At 44.9% G+C, this 14,492-nt stretch overlaps 1 protein-coding gene across 1 annotated transcript in view; it reads right to left on the bottom strand.

The window, feature by feature from the left end:
• RNF11 (ring finger protein 11) overlaps positions 1 to 10,661 on the bottom strand; it is a 45,901-nt gene extending 35,240 nt beyond the window's left edge. Inside the window, exon 1 of the mRNA XM_079776932.1 lies at positions 10,031 to 10,661. Coding sequence (XP_079633058.1) covers positions 10,031 to 10,153 — 123 coding nt within the window. The 5' untranslated portion in view covers positions 10,154 to 10,661. The remainder of the gene's footprint in view (positions 1 to 10,030) is intronic.
• Between the last annotated feature and the right edge of the window lie 3,831 nt (positions 10,662 to 14,492).

The raw sequence follows: 14,492 nt of genomic DNA, 5'->3' as shown, positions 1-14,492 counted from the left end.
TCCTGAGGGGCGACTGGGGCCGGCAGCCACCACTCGAACCCACTGCTGGCGCCGCCCTGATCGTACCTGCTGCCAGCGCCGGAGCCACCACTCACACCCACTGCAGGCTCCTGGCGCCGGTCCCAATCACTCGGCACTGTCAGCGGGTGCAATCAGCGGCTGCTGGCCCTGATCGCCCTGAGGGCTTCTCCACCTCCCCCTGCTCCTGAGGAGCAATCGGGGCAGCAGCTGCCGCTTGCACCACTGCTGGCGCCAGCCCAATCACTTGGCGCCGTCACTAGGTGCGAGCAGGGCTGGCGCCGTCAGCGAATGGGAGCAGCAGTGGCAGCAGGAGCAGGGGACCAGGGGCCGTGGCGGGAGGGGCTGGGCAGGGGCATGGAGGATGGACCGAGACCTGCCCCTGTACCTTTCAAGGTGCACAAATTCATGCACTGGGCCCCTAGTATAATAATCCTGAATTCTGAGCATTTTAGTAATATCACAAGTGTTTGTTAAATTCATTATTAAATTATTATTAAAGCAGATGACTGGATCAGAAAACTGTGGTACATCTACACAATGGAATACTATGCTGCCATAAAAAAGAAGGAATTCTCATCATTTGCAGCAACCTGGGAGGAATTGGAGAACATTATGTTAAGTGAAATAAGTCAGTCAATGAAAGAAAAATACCACATGATCTCACTCATTTATGGATAATAAAGAACATTATAAACTTGAACAAAAAGATAGATACAGAGACAGTAAAGCATCAAACAGACTGTCAAATTACAAGGGGAAGGTTAGGGAGAGGTGGGGGAGATAAGAGATCAATCAAAGGACTTGTATGCATGGATATAAGCATAACCAATGGATGCAAAACTCTGGGGGGTGGGGGCATATATGGGAGTGGGGTGTGGGGAGGGCAATGGTAAGATATGTACACATATAATACCTTAATAAAAAATTTGAAAAAAAAAAAGTTACTGGTAAGGAATTGACTTCTAGAAAATTGTTCCAGTCTATTTTTTAATAACCTATTTGAATAAATGAAAAAAATACATCATACCTATCTCTTTGCATGAAGGAAGGTAATACACAGAAGATAATTAAAAATGGCTTGAGACAAGATGAAAAGAAATACAACATTTAATTCCAATTGTATTTACAACCATCTTTTCATTCCCCTCCTCATTTAAACTTGGCTGAGGCATAATAGAGACAGAAGGGAGGCACCAGCCAGTTTGGCTCAGTGGATAGAGTGTCAACCTGTGGACTGAAGGGTCCCGGGTTCGATATTGGTCAAGGGCACATGCTGGGGTTGTGGGCTCGATTCTCAGTAGGGGGCATCCAGGAGGTAGCCAATCAATGATTCTCTCTCATCACTGACGTTTCTATTTCTCTTTCCCTCTCCCTTCCTCTCTGAAAATCAATAAAAATATATTTTTAAATTAATTACAGCAATATTTTAAAAAAAAGACAGAGGCAGAAAGAAGGAACACAAGTTGAATAAAAAGTCAGATAGAACCTATAGTAGCTATTCTGTGACAATTTTTCTGTTTAGAGGAAACCAAATAAAATTAAGACCTTTTTTAAAAAGAATCCCATTCTAAAGTATTGTACTAAGATTTTAAAGCTCTAAATTTTATGATAAAATGTTTCTAGAAAGCATTAACTAAAAAATATTTTAAGAAAGTCAAGTTTTCCAGGTCTTATCTACCAAGTAACTTATTACCCCATCTTCTCAAATTACCCTATAATTAGCTCTAGAATTAAAGTGACACACTGACTGTCCTACTCTTAAAGGTGCATACGTGCTTAGTGGCAAAAAATCAGCCTTAATTAAAGGACATCCAGAGTGGGAAATCAGGCATAAGCAAACAAACCCCCTACAATAAAGATTTTAAGTAAATAAGCAAACAAATAATCTTTGCTTATTCGTTTTACAAAAACCAAGGCAAGCTAAACTACATAGAACACAAACCAAACTTGAATGAAAAAGATAAAGAGATTAAGTTTCCCAAAGTTCATGCACTTTATAAATTAGAAGTGACAGAAGAAAACTGAATACAGTCAGATAAAAATAGTTAATGTGGGAGAGGAAAATAGCAGGACCCTTTAAAGTACAAAGGCCAAACACTAAAGCACGATTCTGAGAATAATTTATAATGAAGCAAACAACCAGCCTCGCCAGGGAGGTTAGCTGGTTGGAGCGTCATTCCCATACACCAAGGTTGCAGGTTTGACCCCAGGTCAGGGCACATACAAGCAGCATCCAATGAATGCATAAATGGGTGAAACAACAAAATCAATGTCTCTCTCTTCCCCTTCCTCCTCTCTCTCTAAAAGCAATAAGTATTTTTAAAAATGCAAACTTAACACTCTTACAGAAAAACAAAATAACTGATATTCACATTTCTCAAGTATTTGAGTGCCTACTATGTGAAAAACAGTTCTAGCAATGCAAAGATGAATCATCAGACTTGGATTCTAGCAGAGGAGATGCGACATTGCTATAATTAAAATCAAATAGTAAGGGTAAAGAGAGTGTCCGAGGAATGGTAAACGAACTCTTTAAAGAAGTTAGGAGTAAGAAATTATCCATGTTGGAGATCAGAAAAGGATTCGTGGCATTTGAGCTGGACGTCGAAAGCTAGAATTTACATTAGAAATTAAGGGAAGAGTACTAATGGCAATGGGAATAGAATGAGCAAAGGCAGAGGTTGGAAAACAGGCATATATAGATTACAACAAACTGTTTTGTCTGACTAGAGTCAGACTTAAAAAGCTGAAAAACTATATAAGGAGCCAGATTATGACTTTGACAGAGATTTTCAGTGACAAGTCATGAAGAATCAAGAGATCTGATCTGGTTAGAATTTGTTTAGCAGCAAGGAATGAAATGAATGGGGAGGAGAGATGTCAATTAGGTTACTGTAAGAGGTAATGAGAACCTCAATTATGGTGGTGACAATAAGAGGGAGATGGCATAGTTCTAAGTTAGTCACTGGGTGTCCAGAATATGTAAGGTACCATTCCACTTCACCAAGAAAATGTAAAATCCAGCCCTGGCTGGTTTGGCTGAATGGATAGAGTGTTGGCCTGAGGACTGAAGGGTCCCATGTTCGAATCTGGTCAAGGGCACATGCCTGAGTTGTGGGCTCAATCCCTAGTAGGGGGCGTGCAGGAGGCGGCCGATCAATAATTCTCTTTCATTATTGATGTCTGTCTGTCTGTCTGTCTGTCTCTCTCTCTCTCTCTTTCTCTCTCTCTCTCTCTTTCTCTCTTTCTCTTTCATTTCCTCCCTCCCTCCCCTTCCTCTCTGAAATCAATAAAAAATATTTAAAAAAAAAATTTTAAATCTTACCTCATTCTTATTTTTAAGAAAACTGTAATCTGGAAAGAAAATAATTGTTAAAGTATCAGAGCTAATTTATAAGGTAAAATGATTTCCAAATAATATAAACAAAATCAGGAGTGAGGGAGGAAAAAATGGTCAAGTAAAAACTTGACTTTCTTAAAATATTTTTTAGTTAATGCTTTCTAGAAACATTAAAGAGGTTGGAGTTGATCTGCACCTCAGCGAAAAGGTAAAACTTTAAGAGGAGAAGAATAAATGTCATACATAGGGCATTTTTTTTTAAATTAAATAATCTGTTCAATAAGACCAAGATATGTGAACTACATTTTGAGGTAATTTCCACCAGAATGGTAAACAAAAATAAAATATAAAAAATCTTCAATTACTTGAATTGACTTCATAAAAGTCTCCAAAAAACCTAAGATATGAATATATTAATACAGCTCTGTATACTTAAAAATAAGCATTATATTATACTAGAGGCCCGGTGCACGAAATTCATGCACGGGGGGGTGGGGGGGTGTCCCTCAGTCCGGCCTGCACCCTCTCCAATCTGGGACCCCCTCAAAGATGTCCTACTGCCGATTTATAGAGATCAGACCTAAACCGGCAGTCGGACATCCCTCTCACAATCCGGGACCGCTGGCTCCTAACCGCTCACCTGCCTGCCTGCCTGATTGCCCCTAACCACTCTGCCTGCCGTCTTGCTCGCCCCCAACTGCACCCCGCTGCCGACCTGCTCACTCCCAAATGCCCCCCCCCGGCCAGCTTGATCACCCCCAACTACCCCCCCCCCCCCCCGTGCCAGTGTTCTCACCCCCAACTGCCTCCCCTGCCGGCCTGCTCACTCCCAACTGCCCCCCCTGCTGGCCTGCTCGCCCCCACCTTCCCTCCCCACTGGTCTGCTCATCCCCAACTGCCCCCTGCTGGCCTGCTCACTCCAAATTGCCCCCCCACCCCCGCTATCCTGATCACCTCCAACTGACCCCCACTGATGGCCTGCTCATCCCCAACTGGCCCCCCTGCTAGTCTGCTTACCCCCAATGGTCCTGCCCCCCACCAGCCTGATCACTCACAACTGCCGTCCCATCCTGGCCTGATCACCCACAACTGCCCTCCCCTCTTAGCCTCTAACCGCCTCGCCTCTACCTCGGCCCCGCCACCATGGCTTTGTCTAGAAGAACATCCGGAAGGTCTCCTAGTCTAATTAGCATATTACCCTTTTATTAGAATAGATTATATTATAGACTTTTAAAGGAGGGGGCTACTTTTAATAAGTTCTATAGAAGATATCAAGTCTTTTTTTAAAAGTATCTTGAAGAAAGCTTTATTCAGTAACAATTTGAAATATCCAAAATGTTATGTTTTGTTACTTGTGAAAGAAGCTCCTCAAAACACAATATAACCTAATAAACTCTCTTCATATTTTACATATAAGTGACGAGAATTTGAATTCATATCTATCAAACTCCAAAATCAGATCTATACTTGCATCCACTGCTATGTTAACAATAACTAATTTTACTTCTGATTTTAAAATCACAAATGTATTCATCACAAAGTGTAGGACAGGAGGAAGAGATTAGTAATTCTCAAGTTATATAACTACTATAAAACTGAAACAGATAGAAATACTGTTAAGTGGCTTTTGTTGTTGTTGTTCAATGAATAGTAAACTCTCTTAATAAGATGGCGCTCTTGAATTAGCATATGACAAACAGGGTTTTAGAGTAACAGTAGTACCTCAACCTATTCACATATATCTTTGGGTGCTGGGCTACCTACTGGCCCTTTCTTCTTAAGAACCTTCACTCCTCATTTTTTCATGACTTATCCTCTCTCCAAGCATATTCCCTTTGTATCTTTCTAAACACTCCAGAAAGAGAGAATAGAGGGCATGCCAAATTTCTTTGTTTTTATCTTCTAATTCAAGAAAAGCTCTAACCTCTTTCCTCCTATTTCTCTAAGGACAAGCATTCAAGTACTTTCTCATAAAATAAATGTTCTGTTATAGAATATATACAGGGTGAACTAAACACTAAATTATTTTACCAATAATTATTTTAAACCTATATTTAATATTATTGAGATTTGAATTTTAGAATTTAAAAATGATCCATAATAAAGGGAAAAAGGCAGTAGGAATACACATAGTTCTTATAAGACATTCAAATGCACTTGCCTCAAAACACATTAATTCATTTTTAAAAAATCCATTCATTCAACCAATAATTGAGTGCCTAATGTGTGCCAGGCACTGTTCTAGGTACTTGTAAGACTGTTTCTTTAAAAATCCCCTTTCCGCCCTGGCCGGTTTGGCTCAGTGGGAGCGTCGGCCTGCGGACTCAAGGGTCCCAGGTTCGGTTTCAGTCAAGGGCATGTACCTTGGTTGCGGGCACATACCCAGTAGGGAGTGTGCAGCAGGCAGCTGACTGATGTTTCTCTCTCATCGATGTTTCTGACTATCTCTCTCCCTTCCTCTCTATAAAAAAATCAATAAAAAATATATATTTTTAAAAAATCCCCTTTCCTCAGGAAGCTTACCACTTAGTGGGAGGAGAAAGATAATAAACAAAATAAGTAAAGATGCTGTTAGAAAGTGATAAATGCTATAGGGGGAAAACAGAACAGAGTAAGGAAGAATTCCAGGATATTGTGGCAAGCTGCAATTTAAAAAGGATTGTCAGAGAGGGTTTAAGAAAGTGTCATTTGAGTAAAGACTTGAAGAAGGCGAGGGAGTCAGCCATGGTGATACTGGGGTAAGAGCACTCCAGGCACAGAAACCAGGGCAAAGGTCCTGGAGTGCTCTTACCCTGGGACAAGAAAGCAGGAAAGGCTAAAGGGAAGCCAGCATCGGGTAGAGTAGTAGAGTGTGGAGAGGTATGTGTGGGGCAGAGGGTACAGGTTACATAGGGACTAGTGGCCCAGTGCATGAAAGTCATGCACGGAGGGGGGGAGGAGGGGGTCCCCCTCAGCCTGGCCTGCACCCTCTCCAATCTGGGACCGCTGGCTCCTAACTGCTCACCTGCCTGCCTGCCTGATCACCCCTAACCACTCTGTCTGCCAGCCTGCTCGCTCCCAACTGTCCCCATCCCCCCACCGGCCTTCTCGCCCCAACTGCCCTCCCCTCCTAGCCTGATTGCCCCTAACCACTTCTGCCTCGGCCCCACCACCATGGCTTTGTCCGGAAGGTCTCCTGGAAGGTCTCCCAGTCTAATTAGTATATTACCCTTTTATTAGTATAGATTATGGGACACTGTAAGGAATTTGGCTTTTACATTGAATGAAATGGGTATCCATAGAAGGTTGAGCAGGGTGTCATGATCTGCTGTATCAGAATCACTCAGCTGGCTGCTGAATTAAGAACAGACTTATTGGGCCCTGGCTGGGGTGGCTCAGTTGGTTGGGTGTTGTCCCATGCACCATGCTGGTGCTGGTTGATTCCTGGTCAGGGCATGTGCCTGTGCCTGGGCTGCGGGCTCCATCCCCAATGGTGGGGGGTCGTACAGGATGCAATCAATGTCGATGTGGATGTCTCTCTCTCCCCCTCCTCTCTTTCTAAAAATCAATAAAAAATCTTTTTTAAAAAAGGAATAGACTTATTGGGAAGGCAAAAGAGACCAGTTAGGAGGCTACGAAAAAAAACCAGGAAAGAAATATGTACTTCCTATAAACTTTGACAGTAATGGTACAGTGATTACTTTTATGCAAAATAAAAAAAATCTGTTAGATTCTGCTAATAAGAAATAACCAGAAGTTAGAGCTCTTGGCATATATATATATATATACATTGTGCAACACAAACACAAACATCTCTTTACTACAGAAAAATAACAGTGTATTCCTTTATAATCATCTATTTCCTTTATGAAAAAAATTAATTCTGTTGCAGCTGAGACTATCCTTTCAAGAAATTAGTTTAAAAAAAAATTATCCAATATTCCTGTAACTCTGCTAATTATATACTATTTAAGGTGAGAGGAGTAACTTCTGTCCACTGAAAATATAAATAATTTACTTTGGATGGGGTTTCTCAGGTCATCTAAATAAATCATTCTTGAAAATCTTATTTCCTTCATGGGGAACAAAATTTTTTCTACTCAAGTTTCTCTCTTTTTTAATTTTTATTATTTTATTGATTTTTTACAGAGAGGAAGAGAGAGGGATAGAGAGTTAGAAACATCGATGAGAGAGAAACATCGAACAGCTGCCCCCTGCACACCCCCCACTGGGGACATGCCCGCAACCAAGGCACATGCCCATGACCGGAATCGAACCTGGGACCCTTGAGTCCGCAGGCCGACGCTCTATCCACTGAGCCAAACCGGTCTCGGCCAAGTTTCTCTTTTTATGTTCCTATTTTTAAAAGAAATTATTTTCTTTCCATTGATACCAACCAAATTTGCATATCAGCATCTGGGTCATTTATTTCAGGAAAGGACAACCACAAAAAACTCCCACTGTCACAAATAACATGTTTCAAAAAATGTTCCTCCATGATACCAAAAAATAAACCCCCCAAACCTCTCATTATCATCTAGTCATCCTGGAAAAAGCCAATACAATTCTCAACACTATGTTATCGTAAGTATAAAAGGGGCAATAAGTCAAAGATATTCAATTTGCCTGGAAAGGGGCTAGAAAATATGAAAGAAGATTTTGAAATAAAAAATCCATACCGCTACAAAAATTTGCTCATGAAACTGAAATAAGCACATACATAGTCTTATAGTATTTTGAGGTAAACAGAAAGTGAAATATAAACAATTTACTTGCTTCAAATATTCAGAAAGACAGCCCGATTTAGCTTATGCTTTTCGAAATTAATTCTTTATTGTTGAAAGTATTACATACGTCCCCTTTTCCCCCTAAGTTTGTATTTTTAAAGAGACTTTCCCTGTGGCAATTCTTTGGAAGAAATGGGTGTGTAAATTTACAAAACATAATATTAAATTCAAATTCATTAATTCCTTCAACATTTAAGTGCTTTTCTGTGCCAAAAACTGCACAAAGCATTGGCACATGTATGCTGTTCTCAAGTCTTATATATAGTTTTCCTTTGTCCCAGTTACTGAGTATCTACTATGAACCAGATGCTGGGGATAGAACCGCAAATAGGAGACAGACACATGGCCCCTACCTGCATGCAGTTTACACTGTAGAAAGAGGGAAATGCCTCAAGGATGAGACATACATCTGACTAAACAAGGATATTAACACTCAGGTGAGTGTTCCGTGTGCCGTTTATGGAAGTGCGGAGGGTTCAGGAGGACACAAACAAGGGAGTGATAGATTCGGGACAGGAGGGAGGGGAATGTAGAGACTCCAGAAAGGAGGTGACAGGAGAGCTGAGTCCTCAGAGAGGATTAGATGTTCACCTGGCTGACCTTGGGGGAAGGGCTCCAAGCAAAGGGAGCAACCGGAGCCAAGGCTTGGTAAGCCTGGAACACAGACGGCGAGGGAAGTCACGGAGGCTTCTGTCTGCCACAGTTAGGACGGGGCTGGACTGGTATTTAGGAAAAGCCCCTGAAGGGTTTTGTTCAGAAAAACCAGCTGGTGTGATCAGGTTTTTCTGCTGTCAGGAGACACTGGTTTACCCAGGAATGAGAAAAGAATAACACTAGATAATGATGTCACCATGAAACAACAAAGGAGCCTGCCCAATTAGAAAAGGAAACCCCCTCAGGAAAAAAAAAAAAAAATTAAGCCACTTAACTCTGCAAAGTCCTTCTGTGGGGGGGGGGGGGAGTTTTTAACCAACATCACTTAACACTGAAGAAGTGGAGGAAAGGTTTGTATAGGTTATGAACAACATCTACCTATCTACCTTGAGTTTTCTCAAGAGGGCACAGCTCTTCATGAATTGTGTCAACACACCTGGGGGTGCCGATGGTTGTACAAAAAGCAAATGAAACTATTCGGAAGAAAGTCTTGGCTACAAAGGGAGAAGGACCACGAGGAACAGAAGGTGTTTCTCAAGTCACGTTCAAAGGCTCCCAAAGTTCGAGATAATCAAGTTTTATGAAGTCAACGCGTTTAAAAGGTGTGTCACGGGGTGGAGCAAAGGAGGAGGGGTTTAAAACTTTAATAAAAAAATATGTAAACAAGTAACTCTTGAAAAAAAAAAAAAAACAACAACACACACCACCAAGTAACTCTCGATATGATGGTTCTAATATCACCACCTAAAGATCTCCTCCCAAGTGGGAGAAACGAACACCTACCAGGCCCAGCGAACCCCAACCGGGGAGGGGGCGGGAGGCAGGGGAGGAGGAGCACACGGGAACACACAAACGGGTGGCGGGCAACCACCCCTCCCGACCCCACAACCCAGCCGGCGGCGCCACGAGAAAATCTCGATTCGGGCGTAAAGGCAGGGAAATGTCACTCCCAACTCCACAAGCGAACCCCCGGCCGCTGGCCCCGGGGCCGGGATCACAGGCTCGGATCCCACAACTCCAGCACGGAGGGCCGGCCCCACGCCGAGCTTGGGAAGAGGCGAAGGAGCCCCCCATTCCCGGGAGGAGGGAGCCATCGCCCTCGGAAACAGCCCTAAGCGCGTCAACGCCCCCCCAGGGCCAGGCCAGGCCCGGCCGAGGTCAGGGGCACCGCCAGCCCCGAAGCCCCCTCCCCCGCGCCGGCGCCGCCTCTCCCCCCCGCACCCCCCTCCCCGCACACACCCTCCCCTACCTGATATGGCGGCGGCGGCTCCTGGTCCGGCTCCGTCCCTTCGCCGAAACTCGCCCGGTCGGACTGAGACTCGTGGAGCAGGGAGATGTCATCCGAAGTGGGGGATTTGAGGCAGTTCCCCATCTTCCGAGGCTAGGGTGTGTGATCTGGGGGTGAAGGCGGGGGGGGCGCGGGTAAGCAGTGGCGGGGTCTTTCGTCAGCTCCGCGGTCAGCCGCGGTCAGCGAGGAGGGGTCGGCGGCAGGCCGGGGTTCAGGCGGCGGCTCCCCCGCCCCCCGGCGCCGCCGAAGCGCCGCTCATGCCAGCCCCCCGGGGCGGGGGCTCAGGGCTGGGCCGCGGGCGCCGCTGGGGTCGCGGCGAGAGCCTCCAGCGAGGCGGTGATGTGGTGGGGGGGGCGGGCGGGGAGACCAGACACTTCCCCACCCCGCCCCCCCGCGGGGCGGCGGCGGCCACGGAGCCGCTGGGCCTAATCCAGGTCAGGAGCCGGGGGCGCGGCCGTCGCGGCTGCCTCAGCTGCTGCCTCAGCTGCCGCTGCCCCTGCAGACGCCGGAGCCGCGACCGCGGGCCTCATCCTACTCCGCCTCAGAGCGGCGGCGGCGGCGGCGGCGGCCCAAACGAGGCCAGCTGCGGCCTGCGTCACGCCGCCGTGCGTGCCCTGGTCCCGCCCCCGGCGCCGGAGGCGTGGGCAGCTCCGGCCGCGCTCCCCCCTCCCGCAGCCGTTCACCGGTTCGCTGCGGCTGTGCCTGCTTCTCTCCGGTTCGGTCCCGACCCCGACGCCTGTGAAGTCTCCTCCCGCAGCCGCTCTCCCTCCCCGCTTGTCTCGGCTCTTACGTGGGCGCTGTCCTGAGTCTTCTCACCACCTTCTGCCGGGTGATCCTTTTACAAACACACAGCAGGACGTGTCACTCCAATACGTTTAAAATGTTAAGTGGCTTCCCCTTTATCCTTTCAAGTCCAAACTCACCAGTGAACCTTTCCTATCTACCCAATCACTTCCTGATCCTCCTGCATCACAGCCAGAGAGATTCTCCCTCCAGTTGTATATCTCAGATGGTCCTGTGTCCTTGCTTTCTCACCATCATAGTCCAAGCCACCATCATCTCTCACCCACACGATGGCCACACTCTCAAAGCTGTTTGTTGTCCCTGCATTCACCGTGGCCCCCATCCAATCCATTATATGCACAGTTGAATTACCTTTTTAAATGTTAAGTCTGATGGCATTCTGTCTAAAACCTTCAATAGCTCCCCAATACTGTTATGACTAAATTATTAATTCTCAAATGGTTTAAAAATCTGCCTACCTCCCTAAGCTCATTAGCAGCATTGTTTCCTCACATATTCTGAACTCTAGGCTGTCTAAATACTTTCCGTTACCTAGAAAACTGTTCCCTTTGGTTGAGGCCTTTACTCATGTTGTTCTTTTTTATTTTTTTTTAAGTATATTTTTATTGATTTCAGAGAGGAAGGGAGAGGGAGAGAGAGAAAGAAACATCAGTGATAAGAGAGAATCATTGTCTGGCTGCCTCCTGCACGCCCCATACCTGGGACCAAGCCTGCAACCCAGGCATGTGCCCTGACTGGGAATCGAACCGTGAGCTCCTGGTTCATAGGTCGACACTCAACCACTGACCCATGCCGGCCCAAGCTACTCACGTTGTTCTTTAACAGAAACTCCCTCCAGACCTTCTACCTCTTTCGGGCTAATCGTTATCCCCACTGAGCCTTCTTGGACCCAACTGCATTTCTCCCAGGAAGCCTCTCCTGACCCTCCAGTCTGTGTTAGTCTCCTCTGTGCTTTCAGTGCCGGGACTTTTCTCTGTCACAGTCTGATCAAGCTGCATTATCTGTCCCTCCTCTGTGCAAGGCCTGGCACATTGCCTAAGGTACAGTAGGCTCCTTCTTGGTTGAATGAACAAAACTCAAAAAGCAATGAATGTATGCAAAAGAAGGCAACAAGAAAGGTGAGAGTGCTCCTAATATTCACTCAACAAGAAGACAAGAGGCGGGTTTTGACTCCCTTTCTTTTATGCACCATTTCCTGATTTCATTTATTTACTTATTTAAATTTATTTATTTATTTACTTACTTATTTATGCTCCAGAACCTATGCTAAGCACTAGGAAAACTTATTTACCAGACCTGGCTTGTTGCTAATGGAGCTCAGAGTTCCCCTGGGAAGACAAACAGATGAGTCCTCTGTCTTACCCACCAAAGATTTTTAGAGGACCTAGAGGAGAGTGATTAGACCATTTGGGTGAGGACCCGAAAGGATTCTTGGAATCCCTATTCTACAAAATCACTATATTATTTAAGTGCACTCATATCCCATATTAAATATAACCCTCTTGCTGTATGTCCTCTTCTCCAAGACTTGCCTTCCTTCCCATTAATAGCTCCCACCTAAATAGCATCAGCATCTTTCACACATCCCCCCCCCCCCAAATGATTGCTTAATTCTCTCTAGCTTGGAAAGTGAAACCATTGGATCCTTAGGGGAGAACATTTCAGGCACATGCCTCTTCCCCAACCCCCCCACCCACCCACCCTCCCATTGCAATTTTCCTTGTATCCTCTGAACTATTGCAACAGCTTCTTCAGGATGCCCCTGCCTCTGAATCATTAATCTATTTTCCATACTACTGCCATGAGAAATGTGATCCGAGAGCATTCATAGACTTGTGGTTCAGAAATTTTGCATGGCCTTAAGGCTTTGCACCATTTAGTTCCATCCTTATTTCCAGCTCCAACGAGGCATCCTTACACTCCAGCCACATCACACTACTTGCCATGCCCTCTTTTCACTATGCTTTTCCACCTCTGACTTTTTGACATGTTGAAATTCAGCATCCTTTAAGACCACTTTTTAAAATTATTTTTTAATTGATTGACTTGTTTGAGAGGGGCGGGAGAGGGAGAGAGAGAGAATGGGAGATCAGTTTGTTGTTCCACTTATCTATGCCTTCATTGGTTGATTCTTGAATGTGCCTTGACCGGCAATCAAACCCACAACCCTGGTGCAGCGGGACTACACTCCAACTAACTGAGCCACCCAGCCAGGGCTAAGACCACTTTCTTTACATAGCTATCCTTGATTTCACTTAATTGGAATATATGTAATAATATAAAATAAATGGGACCTGTTGTTATATTGTGTATATCTACATATCATATATGAATTTCAATGTAATTTTTAATAAATATAATCATAACTGCCTTTTATTAGCTTGAGCCAGACACATAAAAGCCCTGAAAGGTACATATTGATATTCTTGTTTTGTAAAAACAGAAACATGGCTTCCCATTGAGGCAGGTCAGTAAGCCAGGACAAGTGGAATAGGGAAACAGACAGGTAGTTAAATGGCCAAGCAGTTTACAGCCATTTAGTAAATTGCAAAATCCTATTTTTTTTCTAAACAAGGACAGTTAAGAGTAAATGGTTTACACTTCTGCTCTCCAACCAGAGGGTAAATAGCTTAAATCACCCTTCTCAGAGAGATAGGTAGCAGAAATCCAGTTAGTGCCATTTGTGCCAACCACACCCAAGGACAATGAAGTTAAGAAAATAAACCACATTTTGGCACATCAGCATAAAGCTGAGGAATATACTATTGAGATCCTCCCCTAACACCTCTGCTAAACTCCCAAACTTTAAAACCCTCAAGAAGAAGGACCCAGCACATGCTTTCCCTCTCTCGAGCAAGTGCTTTTCTCTCCTAAATCATTAAGGGTCCCCATGAGAGTAGTTGCAACCGGCGGGGCGGGGGGGGGGGGGGGGGGGGGTAATGAGCAGTAGCAGTTCATACCGGGCTAACCCCCTGAACCTGTCTCGAAGGCCACTTTTTCTCTGACTTTTCAGTAAGCCAACAGCAACCCCACCTTGGATCACTTTTTTCCTATCATGTCTCTAGAGAGCCAAAGCAGCCCCACCTAGGCTCTCTCCTGTTGGTTGTTGGCTGCTATTGATTGATTGATTGATTGATTGATTTTAAAGAGGAAGGAAGGGAGAGAAGCATCAATGTGAGAGAGAAATATCCATTGGTTGCCTCCCATACGAACCCCAACCAGGAATCGAACCCGCAACTTTCCCATGCACGGGACAATGCTCCAACCCAACTGAGTCACACCAGCCAGGGCCTGTTGGCTTCTTTTATCCTAAGCCCTTCCTTGTTTCACTATCCCCAGCTTTAATAAATATACTCTCAAAGTCACGGGGACTTGTGTTGTGAAATCTTTCCTACACAAAGTAAAAAACCCACATACTGTAGGCTGGCCAGAGGCAGACGCATTCTGGGTCTGGTTCCAGTCTGGTAACAAGATGGCTATTCAGTAGTAAAGCCAGGATTTGAATCATATACAAGTTGCCTTTATTAGGCTGTGGGAAAGGACTACATCTTTTTTTCATCATGATATTCCTCCTTCAGTGTGTAAAAACAAGGAAATGGGAAAGATTGATCTTGAATGC

This window comes from Cnephaeus nilssonii, assembly GCF_951640355.1.
Source record: "Cnephaeus nilssonii genome assembly, chromosome: 7".
Taxonomy (NCBI): Eukaryota; Metazoa; Chordata; class Mammalia; order Chiroptera; family Vespertilionidae; genus Cnephaeus; species Cnephaeus nilssonii.
Note: the sequence above shows the minus strand (reverse complement) of the source record. Positions and strands in the feature narration are given on the sequence as shown.